This window comes from Electrophorus electricus, chromosome 18, assembly GCF_013358815.1.
Source record: "Electrophorus electricus isolate fEleEle1 chromosome 18, fEleEle1.pri, whole genome shotgun sequence".
Lineage (NCBI taxonomy): Eukaryota > Metazoa > Chordata > Actinopteri > Gymnotiformes > Gymnotidae > Electrophorus > Electrophorus electricus.
This window is the reverse complement of record NC_049552.1, coordinates 15,549,166-15,567,415: the sequence shown is the minus strand read 5'-3', so window position 1 is coordinate 15,567,415 and position 18,250 is coordinate 15,549,166. Positions and strand designations below refer to the sequence as shown.

The 18,250-nt window shown below is 49.0% G+C and overlaps 1 protein-coding gene across 1 annotated transcript in view; it reads right to left on the bottom strand.

Annotated features, from left to right (window-relative positions):
* Positions 1–17,424, bottom strand: part of pappa2 (pappalysin 2) — a 40,510-nt gene extending 23,086 nt beyond the window's left edge. The window contains exons 1-6 of the mRNA XM_035536496.1: positions 15,410–17,424; positions 11,817–12,879; positions 7,945–8,090; positions 3,392–3,685; positions 2,833–3,025; positions 2,441–2,562 (exon numbers count right to left, since the gene is read on the bottom strand). Of these exons, the coding sequence (XP_035392389.1) occupies positions 2,441–2,562; positions 2,833–3,025; positions 3,392–3,685; positions 7,945–8,090; positions 11,817–12,879; positions 15,410–16,316 (2,725 nt within the window). The 5' untranslated portion in view covers positions 16,317–17,424. The remainder of the gene's footprint in view (positions 1–2,440; positions 2,563–2,832; positions 3,026–3,391; positions 3,686–7,944; positions 8,091–11,816; positions 12,880–15,409) is intronic.
* Between the last annotated feature and the right edge of the window lie 826 nt (positions 17,425–18,250).

Sequence of the window (18,250 nt, the reverse complement as noted above, 5' to 3'; positions counted from 1 at the left end):
TCCTGAAGGCACAAGTCCTGTAAGTATGTCCTGAAAGCACACGTCCTGGAAGCACAAGTCCTGTAAGTATGTCCTGAAAGCACACGTCCTGGAGGCACAAGTCCTGTAAGTATGTCCTGAAAGCACGTGCTGGAGGCACAAGTCCTGTAAGTATGTCCTGAAAGTACACATCCTGGAGGCACAAGTCCTCTATGTCCTGAAGGCACAAGTTCTGTATGTCCTGAAAGCACATGTCCTGAAGGCACAAGTCCTGTAAGTATGTCCTGAAAGCACACGTGCTGGAGGCACAAGTCCTGTAAGTATGTCCTGAAAGCACACATCCTGAAGGTACAAGTCCTGTAAGTATGTCCTGAAAGCACACATCCTGAAGGCACAAGTCCTGTAAGTGTCCTGAAAGCACACATCCTGAAGGCACAAGTCCTGTAAGTATGTCCTGAAAGCACACGTGCTGGAGGCACAAGTCCTGTAAGTATGTCCTGAAAGCACACATCCTGAAGGTACAAGTCCTGTAAGTATGTCCTGAAAGCACACATCCTGAAGGCACAAGTCCTGTAAGTATGTCCTGAAAGCACACGTCCTGTGGCACCCTAAACGTGATGGATAGAACTCCAAAAAAACCTGATCAAACTAGGAGCTAATGTCATCCATGGCGAGAGAAGGGGAGAGAGAGCAGAGGAAGATGGAGAGAGAGATCTCTGTTCCACAAAGCCGTTCTGGACACATAAAAAACTCAAAACACACACAGCTCCTACAACCGATTGATAAAAACGTGCCAGCACACTCAGACAGCGACAGGTCAGACAGGCAGACATACAGCTGGGGGGAGAGTGAGACAGCTCTCTCTGGTTGATGCGCTCTGCTTTGTACCTAGCCTGGCCTCATGCGCGTGCACGCGTGTGCACCAAGCCAAGACAAACCATAAAACTCAGTAGGTCAGAGCAAGTCAGCGCGGTCCTCCACACGGGCTGGAGTTAATAACTGTTTCAGATGCCGCAACAGGGCTCCTGGCGGGAAACCGCAGAGCCGCGAGATCGGGGAGATCTGGGAGCGCCTCGTCCGCAACGTTTAAACGTCTCCCTGCTCTGCAGCCCTGCCCCGACATCTCTGCCCGCGCGAGCGCCACGTGCCAGGACGTCACGCCTGCTCCGGCCAGCCAGGAGGGAGCTTGGCCGCAGGGCTCGTTAAATATCGGCTCCTAAACGAAACACATTTGCGGTGTTTGAATTGGACGCTGTGAAGCCGCACAAAGCCGTCAGATGAGGCTTTATTGCGGTATCAACACGAGTCTTATTTCTCCTTACACAAACACCGCCGTCATTATCATTTAAAAGTCTTTCTGAGGTTATAAACCGAGTGGCAAAAATAATTCACATTTAGTAATCACAGCAGGGATTAACACCCAGCTAAAAATAACGGAAAAACAATAGATTCGGTTTAATTCATTACAGACTTGATGCAAAGCCACTAATCTCCTTTGCCATATCTCAGAGACACTCAAACGCTTTTGTTATCGTTGACTTTTTTTCTTCAGAAATTAATGCTGCATATCTCATCAATCTGTTTTTCAAAACAAAACAGGAGTCCAAGAATCACTCCGCACTGCGCGTAAACGTACAATTTTTATGTTTCGCCCCTTTTGTGCTACGGGGAGGTTTTCCGAGCCGCCCGTGTGTGCGCCCGGAGAGCGTTTCCATGGATCTGTCCTCCATGGCTGACAACGCCGCCTCGTCCGTGACGAGTCCATGTGTTCGCAGCGCTGACAGCTAAGTGCACCATGATTGTAATAACCAGTATCATCTGTTACATGAGGAATTAGGCTCAATAGCGATGCAGGATTACAGGATACCCAACGCTTTCATAACAGCCCAGGTCTGGAGGCAACCCAATAGTAGCAAAACTAGGCGGCATGCCAAGGTCTGAATCCCCCACGCTTCTCTCTCTCTCTCTCCCTTCGATGGCGAAGACATGAGAGTTCTTTATCCTGGCAATTATTGTTTAATGATTTATCCCTTAAGTTTTTCCAGACTTCTGGAGATTTGCACGCACCCTGCCCAGAGAAGCACGGACGTTCCTCATGGTGAGGCAGACGTCCAGAGGTCAGGAGCCCGAGAGAAGCCTCTGCGTTTCGGACCCTCGGTCACACCGGACACGCCGACCGATGTCAAACGTGGGGCTGCCACACGTTTGCATGCAAGTTGGATTTCAGCCATACACCCTCACACTCACCCTCTCTGCCTCTGACGCGAAACAGAACCGCGAACCGGGACGACGGTCTGGTGGCGGTGCTATGCGGGGTGGTGTGTGGTGGATGCTCAGACAGCCTGCGCAACGGGGTTGAAGGGTGGTGGTGGTGTTAGGGGGTAGGCTTAAAGGGTGGGGTTGACGGGTGGAGTTGAAGGCTGGGATTATGGGGTGAGGTTGGGAGATTACAGATACTGACCTACAGCCTCTTCGGGGCTCCAGTAACCACTGGTGTCACAGACATGAGGGGAACTGGCCTCCGAAGCATACTGGTGGAGCACTCCATGCACGTCACACAGCTGACAATTCACCCCCTCCTCCCTACACACACACACACACACACGTATATGAGATAGTTGGGTTTTTTCACTTTCTCATAACAGTGGCCTGAGTAGTCAGTAGCAGTACCTGACACCACTCGACCTCACACTGACAGTGTGGCAAAATTTAGATGTGAAATGTGAAACCAGAGTCATGCTGATCTGTTTCCATCCATCTGAATCCACAATAATTACTGAACCACAACATAAATTAGAGAAGTTCTGCTGAACACTTGCTGTGATACCACCTAGTGCGGTTCTTCCACATTACCTTTGCATTAATGGACCACTGACTGGATGCAGCCAATGAAAGGAGACGGAGTCCTCATCATGGCCAATCACGATAGGAGCGAGAGGAACAGGGGCGGGCCTTCTGCCATGCACCCAGTTCTTGTACACCAGATCGATATAGCAGTGCATGCGAGCTACCTGATTTGGTGTGAAGTGGTCAGTGCAGTTATCATCTGTAAACAAGGTGGTGTCTTAGTTTTATTCCCAACACACTTAGTTTAATACAACGACTCGATTATCGTTAATGTTCGAAATGTACCGTTGTCATGCAACATCTTAATATCACTATGTAAGGGCAATGTGGCTATATTATCTTGGAATACTCGACTATATTTAAGCTTTCGGAGGTTAGCAATGTCCTAAAGCTCGTATTCCATGCGAGGCAGTGTTTAATGTGTGTTTCATGCGAGGCAGGCCATGTTTAATGTGTTTCATGCGAGGCAGGCCGTGTTTAATGTACGTTTCATGCGAGGCAGTGTTTAAATGTGTAGCTACATACTGTGCGGCATGGCGCGTGGTGGTGCTTTGCTCGGCTTCACCTGTGTAGCTCATGTAATTGCTGTAGGGTGTGTCATGGTATCGGGCCAGTCCGCACGTATCATTCACCGGGTCCGGGTCTCGGCAGGCTTTGGACTTTGGGGTGGGTGCCGTATCGGCGCAGAAGTCTCCCGTTTCCATAGATGCGATGGTTTCCTGACACGGGTCGTCACATGACTCCCGCTCCGTCACCCCCTTGAAGACATGGTACAGTCCAAATATATGGCCCAGCTCATGGATCATGGTGTTGTTGTGTCCCAGAGTGCCGAAGTAGGATGGGTTCATAATCATTCCTCCTTCAAACAGCGGCAAAATAAAGAACATGGAAAGAAGATGAATGCCATGATAGTAAACTGTACAGACCGTGTTGCATAACCCACCTGCTTATGGTCAGGGAATTCTGAATTTCAAATGAACATTGATTCTTTACACAGCTTGTCCAACCAGGACAACATTCAGTTACATTATATGCTATGAGAGGACAGTAAGCATGATTTAGTGGGAGCGGGCTCCTTCCCTAATGCATGTGTTCTGCCAACATTCTCGGCGATAGGTGTGCAACATAACAGCGCATTGGCCTGAGGTTTTATTACCAACAAATGCAATAAAAAGCTGTAACGATGTGACATTTACAACCACTTAAATGTAGGCGCTTTGCCATCTTAAAAAATACCGCCGCGCTCGTCCTCTGAAAAAATCGTGCATGGCCTAATTTCTTTGAAGTAATTCAGGTAGCGTGGAAGGTGTTGTTATTGCCTGTTGTTATGACTCCAGTGGCGGATTGGGGAGACCTTTGTAGACTAATTCAGAACAGGGTGCGGTTTGCATGGAGCTCAGTAAAAGATCTTCTCTGCTACGGTGTGGAGAAGAACTCATGTAGTTGCTGTATACAGGCGGAAAATAAAACATAAACAAGTAAAGAAAATGAATACGAAGTAGTTTAGGGGGTAAAGAGAAGGAGCCACTGTTGTTTAAGAAATCTCCATGTTTGATGGGAATAGAACAAGAAAGACCAAGCTTTGCCACACAGTTTTGCGGATTTATCTGCACATTGGCTCTATGCTCCAACTGCGGCTAAATTGTTCGGGGCATTAAACTCGATTGCGTCCCCCGACAGCGGACGTCAAGTGTTTTTGCGAACAATCTGCTGATTTATCTGGCCTCAAAACAGACCGTGTCGCGCGCCAAAGCCCGCGAACCTCGGCCCGCCACTTTAATCGCGCTCTCTGACCTCCGCGTGGGTTCATCAAGCGCCGGGCCGCCGACTGAAGATCGCCTCGCACGGAGCTTTTCGGCTCGCTAATGGGCCGCTTCTTACGTCACAGCACATCGGAGCAGACGGAGATTGTGAGCTCAATGAGCACAGAGACAGATCAATGCAAAACACATGCAGGGAATGGAAGCAAAGGAAGTCAATCGCATATGGACACCACCTTCCCGAGTCCCGGACCACTGCTGAAAGTCCAAGCGAGTCCAGGCTAACCCCAACACAACTCCACGGCTTGGCTATTTTTCATTCCTTCGCGTTCTAAAAATGCCCGGGCTCGTGGTGAAACACTCCGGGGGTATTAAAGTTAGCCAGTGTCTTACCATGCTTAACTGAATAAGATCACTCTGTGATTTTCAAAGCCATGTTGTTTTCTTTATGGTACGAACCCGATCTTCTCATAACAACATAATAGTATCTTGGTTTTTTTTTTGAGAAAATGGTAAACTTTGTGGAAACTGTTGACAGATATGGTTACTATTACAGTCATAGACTTGATGTCACTCAATGGTTTATTTAATCTTAGGCCTCTAACACATGGCTACCTCCGCCCTTACCTGATGTACTTAAAGAGGGGCGTGGAGGGGGCGTGGCAAGGAACATTCTAATTGACATATTTTGGCAGACGCACTTATCCAGATCAATATTCACCAGGACGATTGTTACATACACTCAGTGGGAATCAAACTCTTAACCTTGGTGTTACTAGCACACTGCGCTACCTGCCCTACCAGCCAAACGGGGAGGGTCATCTTCTCTTTCTTGTAATATAAATTAGCCTCATGCCAATACTACATAAACAAAATGTGGACACCAAGCATGCACCTACGTTTAAGGAGAAATGACCCATTATTTTGGAGTCAGGTTTCCTGCGCTCCTCTGCCTAGATCTACTGCACATTTAAAAGGGTATGTGTGTGTGTGTGTGTGTGTGTGTGTGTTTGAGAGTGCATGTGTGTCTGTGTGACAGAGTGTGTGAGAGAGAGAGAAAGAAAGTGTGTGGGTGTATGTGTGTGTCTGTGAGTAAGAGTGTGTGTGTGTGTGTGTGTGTGTGTGTGTGTGTGTGTTGCTGGGAAGGAAGCAGATCTCTGGTGCCTCAGACAGCCAGTGGACACTCAGCCAAGAGGACGGGTCTGTGAGTTCAGACGCGCTGCGCTCAGAGCCGTCTGGAGACGGAAGTACTGCACACACATGGAAAGCACACCATCCCCAGGGTGCATGATGGATAGGGCAGCAGAGATACAGCGCTTGGCTTGTCTGCTAGGTCCAGCACTCATTTCTCCTTTCTTTAGCAGGTGGACTCTGATTTAAACATGTTACCGTGACAACTAAAGAGCCCTTTAATGTCATGCTGCATTTTTTTATTGATTGACACAAACGTCTGCGAAAATTTTTTTTAAAAAACCTCAAGAAATGGTTGTTACAATTTGATCATTGGAAGGTCATTTCTAAAAGCTCCCGATTTCTAACAGCCGCCAAATTAATGTCATTAACTAACGCGGTGTCGTAGCCGAGGCTGACCGAGCTCCCGGACCAATGGGAGAGAGACTGACATAAGAGACCTTGCAGACCCAACCATGTCCTCCTTAATGAGCTCAGAAACGCAACAACTATGAGCCCATAAAATGAGCTGGCAGGTGAAAGCAGATGGCAGATGTTTTCTGCTTGTTTGCTCACTGTTTGCCTCTTTCCTCCTTCTCATTCTCGTGCACTCTTTTGGCGGTTCAGGGCGGGGAGAGGTCTGTGCGTGCTGCAGATATATTCCTTTCATGCCCGGGATTGCGGTCTCCATTAATCTCAGGCGTGTGAGCGTTAAGAAGAATGCAGAGGGACAGTGTCTGTCCTAACGGGAAATGCCTGTGGCAACAGGACTGGAGAGGCAGCGTGTTTAGTGCATGGGGCAGCTAAGACATACTGTAGTTAAGGGAGGTGTTGACAGGGGGAATAAACCAAGCTCAGAGTACTTCAGGAGAGCACTCTCCGTCCTTAGGAGTGCTCGCTTCTGTAGACACACTTACCTGACCAGCTGAACTTCCTGGATTACACATCAGAGCAGTGACTGCAAAACATTAGGCTTTGTTTTTTATCTTAGTAGTGGAGGCAGCATTAGGAGACAGACAAATACTGAGAGAGAGGGGAATGGGGGAGACCAGGTCCTCACCTTGATGTGTAAGGAGAGACCAGGTCCCCACCATGATGTGTAAAGAGAGACCAGGTTCTCTCCATAATGTGTAAGAAGGAGACCAGGTTCTCACCTTGATGTGTAAGGAGAGACTGGGTCCTCACCTTGATGTGTAAGGAGAGACCAGGTTTTCACCTTGATATGTAAGGAGAGACTGGGTTCTCTCCATAATGTGTAAGAGGGAGACCAGGTTCTCACCTTGATGTGTAAGGAGAGACTGGGTTCTCACCTTGATGTGTAAGGAGAGACCAGGTTCTCTCCATAATGTATAAGAGGGAGACCAGGTTCTCACTTTGATGTGTAAGGATAGACCGGGTTATCACCTTGATGTGTAAGGAAAGACCAGGTTCTCTCTATAATGTGTAAGAGGGAGACCAGGTTCTCACCTTGATGTGTAAGGAGAGACCAGGTTCTCTCCATAATGTGTAAGAGGGAGACCAGGTTCTCACCTTGATGTGTAAGGAGAGACCAGGTTCTCTCCATAATTTGTAAGAAGGAGACCAGGTTCTCACCTTGATGTGTAAGGAGAGACTGGGTCCTCACCTTGATGTGTAAGGAGAGACCAGGTTTTCACCTTGATATGTAAGGAGAGACTGGGTTCTCTCCATAATGTGTAAGAGGGAGACCAGGTTCTCACCTTGATGTGTAAGGAGAGACTGGGTTCTCACCTTGATGTGTAAGGAGAGACCTGGTTCTCTCCATAATGTATAAGAGGGAGACCAGGTTCTCACCTTGATGTGGAAGGAGAGACCAGGTTCTCTCCATAATTTGTAAGAAGGAGACCAGGTTCTCACCTTGATGTGTAAGGAGAGACTGGGTCCTCACCTTGATGTGTGAGGAGAGACCAGGTTTTCACCTTGATATGTAAGGAGAGACTGGGTTCTCTCCATAATGTGTAAGAGGGAGACCAGGTTCTCACCTTGATGTGTAAGGAGAGACTGGGTTCTCACCTTGATGTGTAAGGAGAGACCTGGTTCTCTCCATAATGTATAAGAGGGAGACCAGGTTCTCACCTTGATGTGTAAGGAGAGACCAGGTTCTCTCCATAATGTGTAAGAGGGAGACCAGGTTCTCACCTTGATGTGTAAGGAGAGACCAGGTTCTCACCTTGGTGTGTAAGGGCTTCCTTGGCCCAGGGCCACGTGGCGGCGCCGGCGAGCTCCTCTCGAGCTGAGCTGGCAAAGAACACGTTGAGTGTATCCGAGCTGCTCAGATGAAGAAGCTCCTTCAGTTCTTTGACGCTCAGGTATGCCCTGCAGCAGAACACAACCTCACATGAAAAACAAACGTAAAAACAAAACATGAAGGGCTCCTGATTGGTGCAACAGAAAAGCGTTGGGCCTATCATCAGACAGTGTGAATTCGGGATCCCCGATGATGTCATCTGTGACCGGGAGCCCAAGAGAACAATTTTGGCATGCACTCTCTCTCCCCCATCAAGTACAGAGACACTGGCCAATCACAGGTGTCTGTGGGCTTATACATCATAAAGGGAAGGATGACGCTCACCTCTGAGTGTGTGACTCCGCCCCCTGAGGATGCATGAGCCACAGCTTGGAGGAACCAAATTGATGGCCTCTGCTTCTGGCCTTGCAATATTTAAGGTTTTTTTGTTTGTTTCTGGTCACATGACATGCTTCTAGTCACATGACTGCTCATTCCCGGTCATTTATCTTACAGGACATTGTGAGCCTTTAGTTCTTATCACCATGCTATAGACAAAATTGTAATATCGTACGTAATGTTTGCAAAACCAAAATTCAGCAGACTGTGAAAGGATCTGTGCTTTGCCATATATGGTGTACTGGCTCTAAACCAATCAGAGTGTTGGAAGAGTGGCTTTTTGTCACGTACCAGCTGTAGAACGTGGAGGTTTTTTGGGGGGCATTTAAGATCCCAGCAGTGAAATGGACAATAATTCATCCATTATAAGCACCTGTACAGAGTCCACATTATCTATATATGTCTTGGACTTTTTTTGACATCTACCTGAGCATATTTTCTGTTGAACTAATTCAAGGTTTTCAATAAATAAATAAAATACCATAAAGTAAAAAAAAAATGTTTAACTGTATGTATTTATTTATTTATTTTTGTGCTCCCCAATTTACAGAGACAGGTCAACAAACAATATTTTGGCCACGTTAAATGTCGAATTGCCCTCAAGTTGGAATATTAGCAAAATAAATTATCCTTTCTTTGCAAAGGTGTTAAGAGTGACATAATAACTGCGAGGTGTATGTCAGTGACACGCCCTCCTGTGTTCCCACGTTAACATGGGAATGGGCCCGTACATCTGTGGTCTGCAGGTCCCGCGGCACCGTCCTGCGTCCTCCAGCTCTGACCACGCAGACGTCACTGCTGCCGTAAAGGCAACGAACGAAGGATTAAAAATAAATATTTCAAAACGATGGGCTTAAGCAACTCGACACGAAATCACAGCTCAGCAAAAGGAGCCCTTATAAACAGGTTATTGCGCAGTATTATCTGTTCATAACAGATCAACTTTTCTTATATATATATTTTCTTCTTGAGGTTGCCAAAAAATGTAGAAATATCTCCCTTAACATATCACACACTTGAGTACTAAAAATTAATACACAACCAGTCAATGCAAACAGTGTCCACTGTCAGTGTTAACCACTGGACAAACGAAGCAACACTCTCTCGTCACCGCCAAAATGTCATCGCTGAATTAATTCTCCTCTCTGATGAACTTTTCCAGTCTGGTCAGGAAAGACCTGGTTATAAACCTCAAACTCACACAAGCCTAAATGCAGTAACATTTGCTGATAACATCTCCATTTATCTTCACATTCTGCAGAACTAGTGCCAGTGAAGCAGTCCAGGACAAGGTTTGGAGAGTCTGTACATCATAACGAGCATCATAACAAGTATGGGCTTGGAGTTGTGTGTCTGTACGTCATAACGAGTGTGAGCTTGGAGTTATGTGTCTACATCATAACGTGTGTGAGCTTGGGGTTTGTCTGTCTGTACATAATAACGAGTGTGAGCTTAGAGTTGTGTGTCTACGTCATAACGAGTGTGAGCTTGGGGTTTGTCTGTCTGTACATAATAACGAGTGTGAGCTTGGAGTTATGTGTCTACATCATAACGAGTGTGAGCTTGGGGTTTGTCTGTCTGTACATAATAACGAGTGTGAGCTTGGAGTTATATGTCTACATCATAACGAGTGTGAGCTTGGGGTTTGTCTGTCTGTACATAATAACGAGTGTGAGCTTAGAGTTATGTGTCTACGTCATAACGAGTGTGAGCTTGGGGTTTGTCTGTCTGTACATAATAACGAGTGTGAGCTTAGAGTTGTGTGTCTACATCATAACGAGTGTGAGCTTGGGGTTTGTCTGTCTGTACATAATAACGAGTGTGAGCTTAGAGTTGTGTGTCTACGTCATAACGAGTGTGAGCTTGGGGTTGTGTGTCTGTTCGTCATAACGAGTGTGAGCTTGGGGTTGTCTGTGTATGTCATAACGAGTGTGTGCTTGGAGTTGTGTGTGTATGTCATAACGAGTGTGAGCTTGGAGTTTTGTGTCTACGTCATAATGAGTGTGAGCTTGGAGTTGTGTGTCTTTAGGGCATAACAATACAAGCAGATATTGAAAATGGTACAAATTATTTTATAGAAATGATTTTCAGTATTCAGTCAGCTATTGTTACTGATGTTGTTTACTGGTTATAAGTGCAGAGCTCTTCACCTTTCAGCAGTCTTGTTTTCTCTCTGTCTCCTCTCTCTTTTGACCTCCCTTCCTCACTATCTGTGTCTTCTGATAACAAGTGTGGCTCTACCGCTGGGCTTTAGCTACTGTTACCATCTTTAAAAGTAAAAGATCTGCTGTTATCATCCTTAAAAGTAACCTGGTGCAAAACAAGCAACATCCAACTCAGAATATCAGAGTGTTTCTCAGACCACCGTCCAAGTGTATCACTGGGGCCCCATTCATCTCAGCGGGGATCTCTGCAGGAAAAGGCAAACAGCTTGCGAAGCAGGGCCTCTCCAGAGAGCGGCAGACCGCCAGAACACTTCCAGCAGTGCGCTATCTGCGCTGTGACATTACGCCGGCTTCGTGGCCAGTCTTGCCTGCGAGCTCTTCCAGCGGACCAGTTGTGTGCAGCGCAACCATTCAGGCAGAGCAGATAAAGATTTAGGCCGTTGTTTTATTTGACACAGTTTGCATTTCACAGACAGAACCTTCTGACCTGTAGACTAGAGTAGCTGGACAAACCGCAATAAAGGTTTTTTTTCCGCGTATATAACAGCTGAGGTATTTTTGCCTGTATGGGCACTCTTGGAAAAAAAAAAAGGAAGAGTGGATGGAATGGAGAGAGAGAGAGCGGGAGAGAGAGAGAGAGAGAGAGAGAGAGAGAGATCCTGGCAACACATCACACACACTGTACTGAAGCCAAGTCAACCTGCCTGTCACAGTGAGCAGAGCTGAGTCTCCTGGTTTGGTTGTTTAGCCGTATTGAGTGTATACTTTGGCCCGCGTCCACGTCCGAGTCTGCGTGCTTTTAAACGCTTCCAGAGTCTCAGATTCATATGTGTGCTCTGCTAGTTGTGTAATACGGAGCATTCTGACAGTCTCAAAAAACAGGAGAGACGTGGGATTTCACAGTAATGGCACTTTGCTCTGCCCAATGCTGGTAACAGTGTTTAGAGCAACACAGAGGGTCATAAAACTTGGACTGTCTTTCGTGATTTCCTTTTTTACGCCATTACGTAGGAATATGTAAGCAGCTTACATATCACTGCCAGGATTCAAGAGAAATGAACAGGCTCACTGAGTTGGACGGCTTCCTCGGGCCGATGGTGACCAAGTCACCTTCACGGAGAGCAGAAGAAAGGAAAGGAAGTTGTTAGCTTTTTAGCATTAGCATCAGTAGCATTCACAGCACTGGGTAGTCCCTCTAATCCTACTCCACCTGCTCCACCAGATGACCGCGACAGAGCGACCCGGACTCACCTGTCAGGCGACTCTGGGTCGAAGCAGGTCCTCGTGACGTCGGTGACGTCCGGATCACAGCAGTCGCCATCGTCGTAGTCGTAGCGGATGCCGTTGCACGCGGCATCGCAGGAGCCGTCGCCCCGCATCCAGTTGTAGCAGGGGCCGAGGCGGGTGCAGTCGCCGCCGTCGCGGCCCGTGAGCGGGTGGTCGCACTCGGGGTCACAGTGGCGGTTGCCCACCCTGGCCACGGAGCAGCTGCTGAGCACGAAACGCCGCTGCAGCGAGGAGTTGCACACGTTCAGCACGCTCAGCTCCAGGGTCAGGTTGTAGCGGCCGAAGGCCTCGGCAAGCGCCCGGTGCTGCCTCCGGATCTGCGGCCCGCTCACGGCCGGCCGGCCCCCGTCGTCCGCGCCCACGTTCACCACGCGGTAGCGCACGCGCTTGTTGGCCCGGAGCTGCCAGTGCTGGTCGTAGCTGAGGACGACATCCGGGTTGTCGCACACGGTCAGGCCGCAGGCAGGCGGGAGGAAGGGGGACACCAGCTCGCTCTCCGGCGCCGGCAGGGTGGACACAGATGGGCGCCGCCGCTCTTTGTACGCCGTCAGCAGCCGGTCCGCATGAGAGAAGTCAGCCCAGAGCGCCAGCAGGGGGCGCTGCAGCTCGGCGCGGGGCGCGTGCCTCTGAAACAGCTCCTCCTGGTCGCGAGCATGATTCCACAGGACAACCCCGCCCAAGTGTCCCCGGAAGCCGCGCGCCGCGCCGGACACTCCCCCTCCCAGTAAGAACACACGGCAGCCTTGCAGGGAGGGTCTGTTCAGGTCGCCTGCCTGCTGCCCGCCCTCTCCCACCTTGGATCCATCGACGAACAGCGCCATCCGGTGGCCGTCGTACCGGGCAACCACGTGAGACCAGGCGCCGGGCTGGTAGTGCCACTGGCCCATCAGAGTGCTAGACTTGAGTGCGCGGTCAGTGCGGAGCGAGAAGTAGACGCGGCCGTCTTTCCTCCCTGAGGGCTCCAGGGTCCGGACGCCGATAGACCAACCCCTCTCGCTGGGCGGGTGAGAGCAATTGTCAAACACACCTGACGAGAACAACAAACAGAAAAGCAAGAAAGCTGAGTTAGTCGGACTTGTCAGGTGACAGAGCTTCAGAATCGCTGTTATCCCACCGAGGCGATGGGTTGAAGCCCCCATCCACCGGTAGCCCCAGCCACATCTCGAGAGAAGCAGTCCCATCTGGCACCCAGATGTTTCTAGAGGAAGGACATAGAAAGGTCAGGGAACACCCCCCCCACACACACACAGCATCTTACGTTTACACAGACAACTTAACTCCCGGGATACTGGAGAGAAAGAAAAATGGGCAATTTTAAACAAATTATCCCAAGAGACTCTGGAGCAGATACAAATCGAAGCATTTTTACTCAGACGTCATGGTGTGCTGTTGTGTGTGTGTGTGTGTGTGTGTGTGTGTGTGTGTGTGTGTGCCCGGACTATGCTAGCAGAATTTGAAAGGGTCATGTTCACATACAATAGCCATTATACACATGCTGTAAACGTTGCTTGCAGAATCATGGCTCACACACACTCTCACAGAGTCCATTCATGACCGGTTCATCACTCAACAACATATCGTCGCACGTGTCCTTTAAAGGTGCATATAATAAACATAGTTAATAAAACTACAGGGGAATTAGCCCTCTGTGTTGGTACTGCATGTGGAGTGTTTGCCATGAGGCACTCTCGGGCGTTAGCCGAGAACCGGCCGTTCTCTCCTGCGGTGTGTAGCGTGACAGATTCATCCCTGCATGTGTCACGGCATGGGGAACGCCTGAGACTAGTAGCGGACCACACTGGACAAATCAAAACAACCAATAATGTCGTATTTACAAGCAGACTGTGACATCGCTAAGCGTTTAGCCCTCAATGCCAGGCAGAAATCAGGATCAGTAATAGTGTGTTTACTTACAGAAGTTTGATCAACTTTCTGTTTTCAACTGAAAACACATGTCAATTTTAGTCCAAATTTTTGCCTTCTCCAAAACATAATCACTGCTATGTCTTAAGTACCTGGCCAAATGTCTTAAGGCAACAACCATTGAATTCTGGCCACTACCATAGCACCCTGATCACATCCACAGCACCCTGAACACATCCATAGCACCCTGACCACCCCTGACCACATCCATAGCTCCCTGACCACCCCGACTACATCCATAGCTCCCTGACCATCCTGACCACATTCATAGCACCCTGACCACCTCTGACCACATCCATAGCTCCCTGACCATCCTGACCACATCCATCGCACCCTGACCACCCCTGACCACATCCATAGCTCCCTGACCACCCTGACCACATCCATAGCACCCTGACCACCCCTGACCACATCCATAGCTCCCTGACCATCCTGACCACATCCATAGCACCCTGACCACCTCTGACCACATCCATAGCTCCCTGACCATCCTGACCACATCCATAGCACCCTGACCACCTCTGACCACATCCATAGCTCCCTGACCACAGCTGCTGTGTTCTGGCCTTCTCCTCCATCTCTTTTCAGAAGCTTTTCCAGATATAATCTTTTCCACATTGAAAGTCCATGGCGGCCATACCAAACGCGCTTTCACCTGATTATAAACGCTTCCCAGCAAGTTCCAGCACATTCCTCCTGGGCCATGTTTCAACAAGAACATATTTATTTATTTATTTATCTGTAGTGACAGCAAGAGACGTAATAAAAAGAATCAATTTTTTGCGTAAATCACGCGATTGCAGGCTGAGCTGAACAGCGGTGAGCTGGCAACTGGTTTTAGATCACGCATAGCCCTGAGACCCCCCTCCCTCGGCCAATCCGGCCCCCTCTGGCCCTAAAGCTGTCTGGGAGAGTGCACATTACGCATTCGACTGTGGAAACAGTCTGGTAGACAGAGTGCAGGTGTTGGCCAGCCGGTGGCGGGGCATCCTGCCCTGAGCTGGTCTTGTTGTTTGCACCTCATAAGCGCAAAGGTTCACCTTCCCAAACGCTTCCATCTAGCATCTGGAGCCAGTCGGCCCCAGGTGACTCGCTGCTGAGCTCTGGCACCACGAGACAGTCTACAAACCAGCGGACACATACTGCTTGGGGGGCATGTAGTGTAGGATTCTGGGAAAAGGCCAAGTTGAGAGGGAGCAGTGGGCATCAGATTGGTAGTTTACAGCACACAGCAGGGACCACAGCACACCACAGAGCACAGCACAGAACACATCATTTTAAAAGCACACAGCGTAGCATAGCACACAATAAAGCACAGAACACAGCACTGCATAGAGTACAATGCACAGAGCATGGCACAGCCAACTATAGAGCACATCGCAACACACAGCACAGAGCACAGCACACAGCACAGCAAACAGTACAGCACAGAACACAACAATCTTCATTAAACCCTTACTGGTTTCTTGACTGCTTGCATGAACTTTACAATGATAAAACTAAACGTTACCTAACAGAAAAACATTACAGGTCAAGACAGTACAGGTCATTAAAAGATTATCTTTCTCAAAATAACAATCAGGGATGAAGTGGGGCTTGCGTGTGCAAGCCCGTCTGCTCTTTCCAGCACAAACCTGCTATGATGGCCGGGTTGTCCTGACCTCCCTCGAGCTTGACCCACAGCTCGGCGGTGAAGGCGGCATGAGGGAGCTCCACGAAGGTCGCTGGGTTCAACCTCAGCCGCTCGCCCTGGCCGCTGAAGTACAGCGCCGTCATCCACTGCAGGGGCGCGTCCTGGCGGTCCGCGCCCCACGCCTGCCCCTCCGGTTCCCCCGAGTCGGCCTCGTCCCCCTCGGAGCTGGAGGCGGGGTGGGTGCTGGTGGCTGAGCTCCGTTCTGGATCCCCTCCCATTCCGCCGCTGTCCTGCGGGCTGCGACGGATCCTTCTCGACGCCACGCTCCCCTCCGAGCCGTGAGATTCTCCCCTCCGTGGAGGCGGCGCAGAGATGCCCGTCACGTTCGATTGTCCTTCGAAGGGTCGACCAACTGTGCCTGTCTCTCTCACTGCAGTGGAGGATTCGCCGGGAGCGTCCGGGTGCGGGATGTCCAGGGCTTCGTCATGTTTTGAACGTGTGCTCTGTCTGCCCTTCCACCTGCTAGGCCTGTCTGGCCAGGTGTCACTTTGTCCTTTCTGAGAATGTTTCTCCCGCAGAAGTCTGTCAGGCAGTCCAGAGGCGATACCTCCCTCAGAGGCGCATCCACCTGCACAGGACCTCTCAGTAAGCGCCATCCTGTGCCACAGGTCTGTCAGTCGGGTGTAACGCCCCGCCAAGCCCGCCAGGATGTAGTGCTGGCCCACCGAGCGCGCCGGGTGCTTCTGGCTGACGGTGCCGCACTGCTCCTGACCCGTGGCAGCCTGGAACCTGTCTGCTCCCTGTGCCAGAGTCCGTTTGTACCGCTGCATGTGATCAGACTTTGCGGTGTGTAGCAGCCACGCGTGGAGGACTCCAATAATAATAGCCAGTAGTCTGAGAAACAACATTATATTGATTAGCCAGGGCAAATCAATAGGAGAGATTAGTCTGAGAATTGATTCACGGTTCTTCCCTTTGAACTAGCAGCAATAAGGTGAATGAAGTGGAATATAGGCACTAATGTCCCTCTGTTTCCAGCTGTCACTATGCTGGTATTGCTGACGGGGGTGAAATGTACTATAGTGAGAAAACGGCGCAATGCCTGTTTGTTATTCGTTAAATAGATCTGAGCCATAAAATAGTGTGTATCGTTCTGTTTTCCTCCGTCCTTACTTCAATAAAGTGATTTTTAAAAAGCAATTTAAAAGAACAGTTATCAGTGCACAAAAGTGGATAGGTCTTGAATACATGCAGTGGACAGCTGGAGTTAAGTGAGTTAAATTCGGGTTCATCTCCCTCCTCCGGACTACGTTAAAAACGGTTATAACGGAGCCGGTCCTGCAACCGGGACGTCCGCGTGTCCTTCGTTTCTAACGCGCATCTTCTTCATTCGTCTCGCAGCCCTGTTGGGGATTTAAAACCTGTTTTGGATTTAGTGCCCCATGCTTGAGGCAAAGTTTCTCCACAGACATCCAAAAAAACCCCAAACCGTTACGCGCATTTGCGCGCGAAACAATGTAACCTGCTATAGTGCATAATATGAGTCACATATAAGAATTAATCCGTGCCGTTGCTTTGCATCGCGCTGCCTTGCAAAACGGGCTCTAATCTGTCCGTTTTGCTGAGGTCGACTGTGGGGTGGAAGGTTATTTGAGGTCTTTGCCACTTTTCGGCGCTGCACTTTGCTTGCCTCCCGTGTTTATTCGTCCGGTGTGTTCACCACACAAAGAGTGAATGAACGTCTTTGGAGTTTTTATTTGACTGCACACAGAAAACTGAAATTCTGCTCAATGTTTTATTGAATGGATTAGTTTCCAATACGTGGAAATGCCGGAAACATTTGCTTTCTGTCATCACGGATCTATCCTTATCTGGTGCTGAAATCACGCGCATGATTTGCAGCTAGCAGAAGATATTCATCTTGAAATCGTGAGGTCTCGAGGCGCCTTCCAAAGAAAAGACTTCCCAGCTCGCGCAAAGTCCGCTCACATCCCGCGCTCCCAAATCCCCGCCCGTGCCGCGCTCTTCCTCGGGAGTTGTGCAGATCAAACTCACGCGCTAAACGTTTTATCTGTTGCCTCCAGGCTGACATCACAAATCCAGCCCCCTGCACGCGCACCGGCGCGGGGAACCCTCAGCCCTGCGCACGAGTCCCGTCCGTCGCCTGCAGGGATGCGCCTCGGTTGTCGGACATGTCCGAGGGAGAGCTGGTGCATCGTCTAGATACAGGAGCCATAAGTCAAGTGGTCGTGCAGAAGTTTGGCTGAGTGAACTTGACGCATCCGCCAGGCGGTGTGCGGAGTTTCCCAGTCTGTGGACAAGGTAGCCACCAGGAGCAGAAAGATTAATCTCTGTGTGCATATGCTCCTGAAGGCTTCCTTAGAGAAATATATGTAAAATAAAAATATAGCATGAATGTTACTGTAAATCATTAAGGGCCATAATTTAAAAAATATTGCTATGTGAGTTACAAATGACATAGCAATACAAATAAATCCTCTATGTGTGTTTTTATGTTACTGTAACATAACATATTTATTGTAGGTGCAATACAATATAAATTATCTCTGGAATAATAAAGATCCCATCTAATCTTATTATTAATACAAACGGAGGGAAGCACTGTTATCTCACTCTATTGTTGTTGTTGTTGTTGTTTACATATATAGCACCTTTTTCAGAGTCAAGGACACTTTACAGACAGATATCAGCTTTTACAATCACTCACACTCTAACGATCTCTATGATTTAACAATCTTTATACTTCTTTGTTTTGGATTCCTATCCGCACATTTTTACCGATACTCATGACACCAAAGTCCGCTGCTGTGTGTGTGTGTGT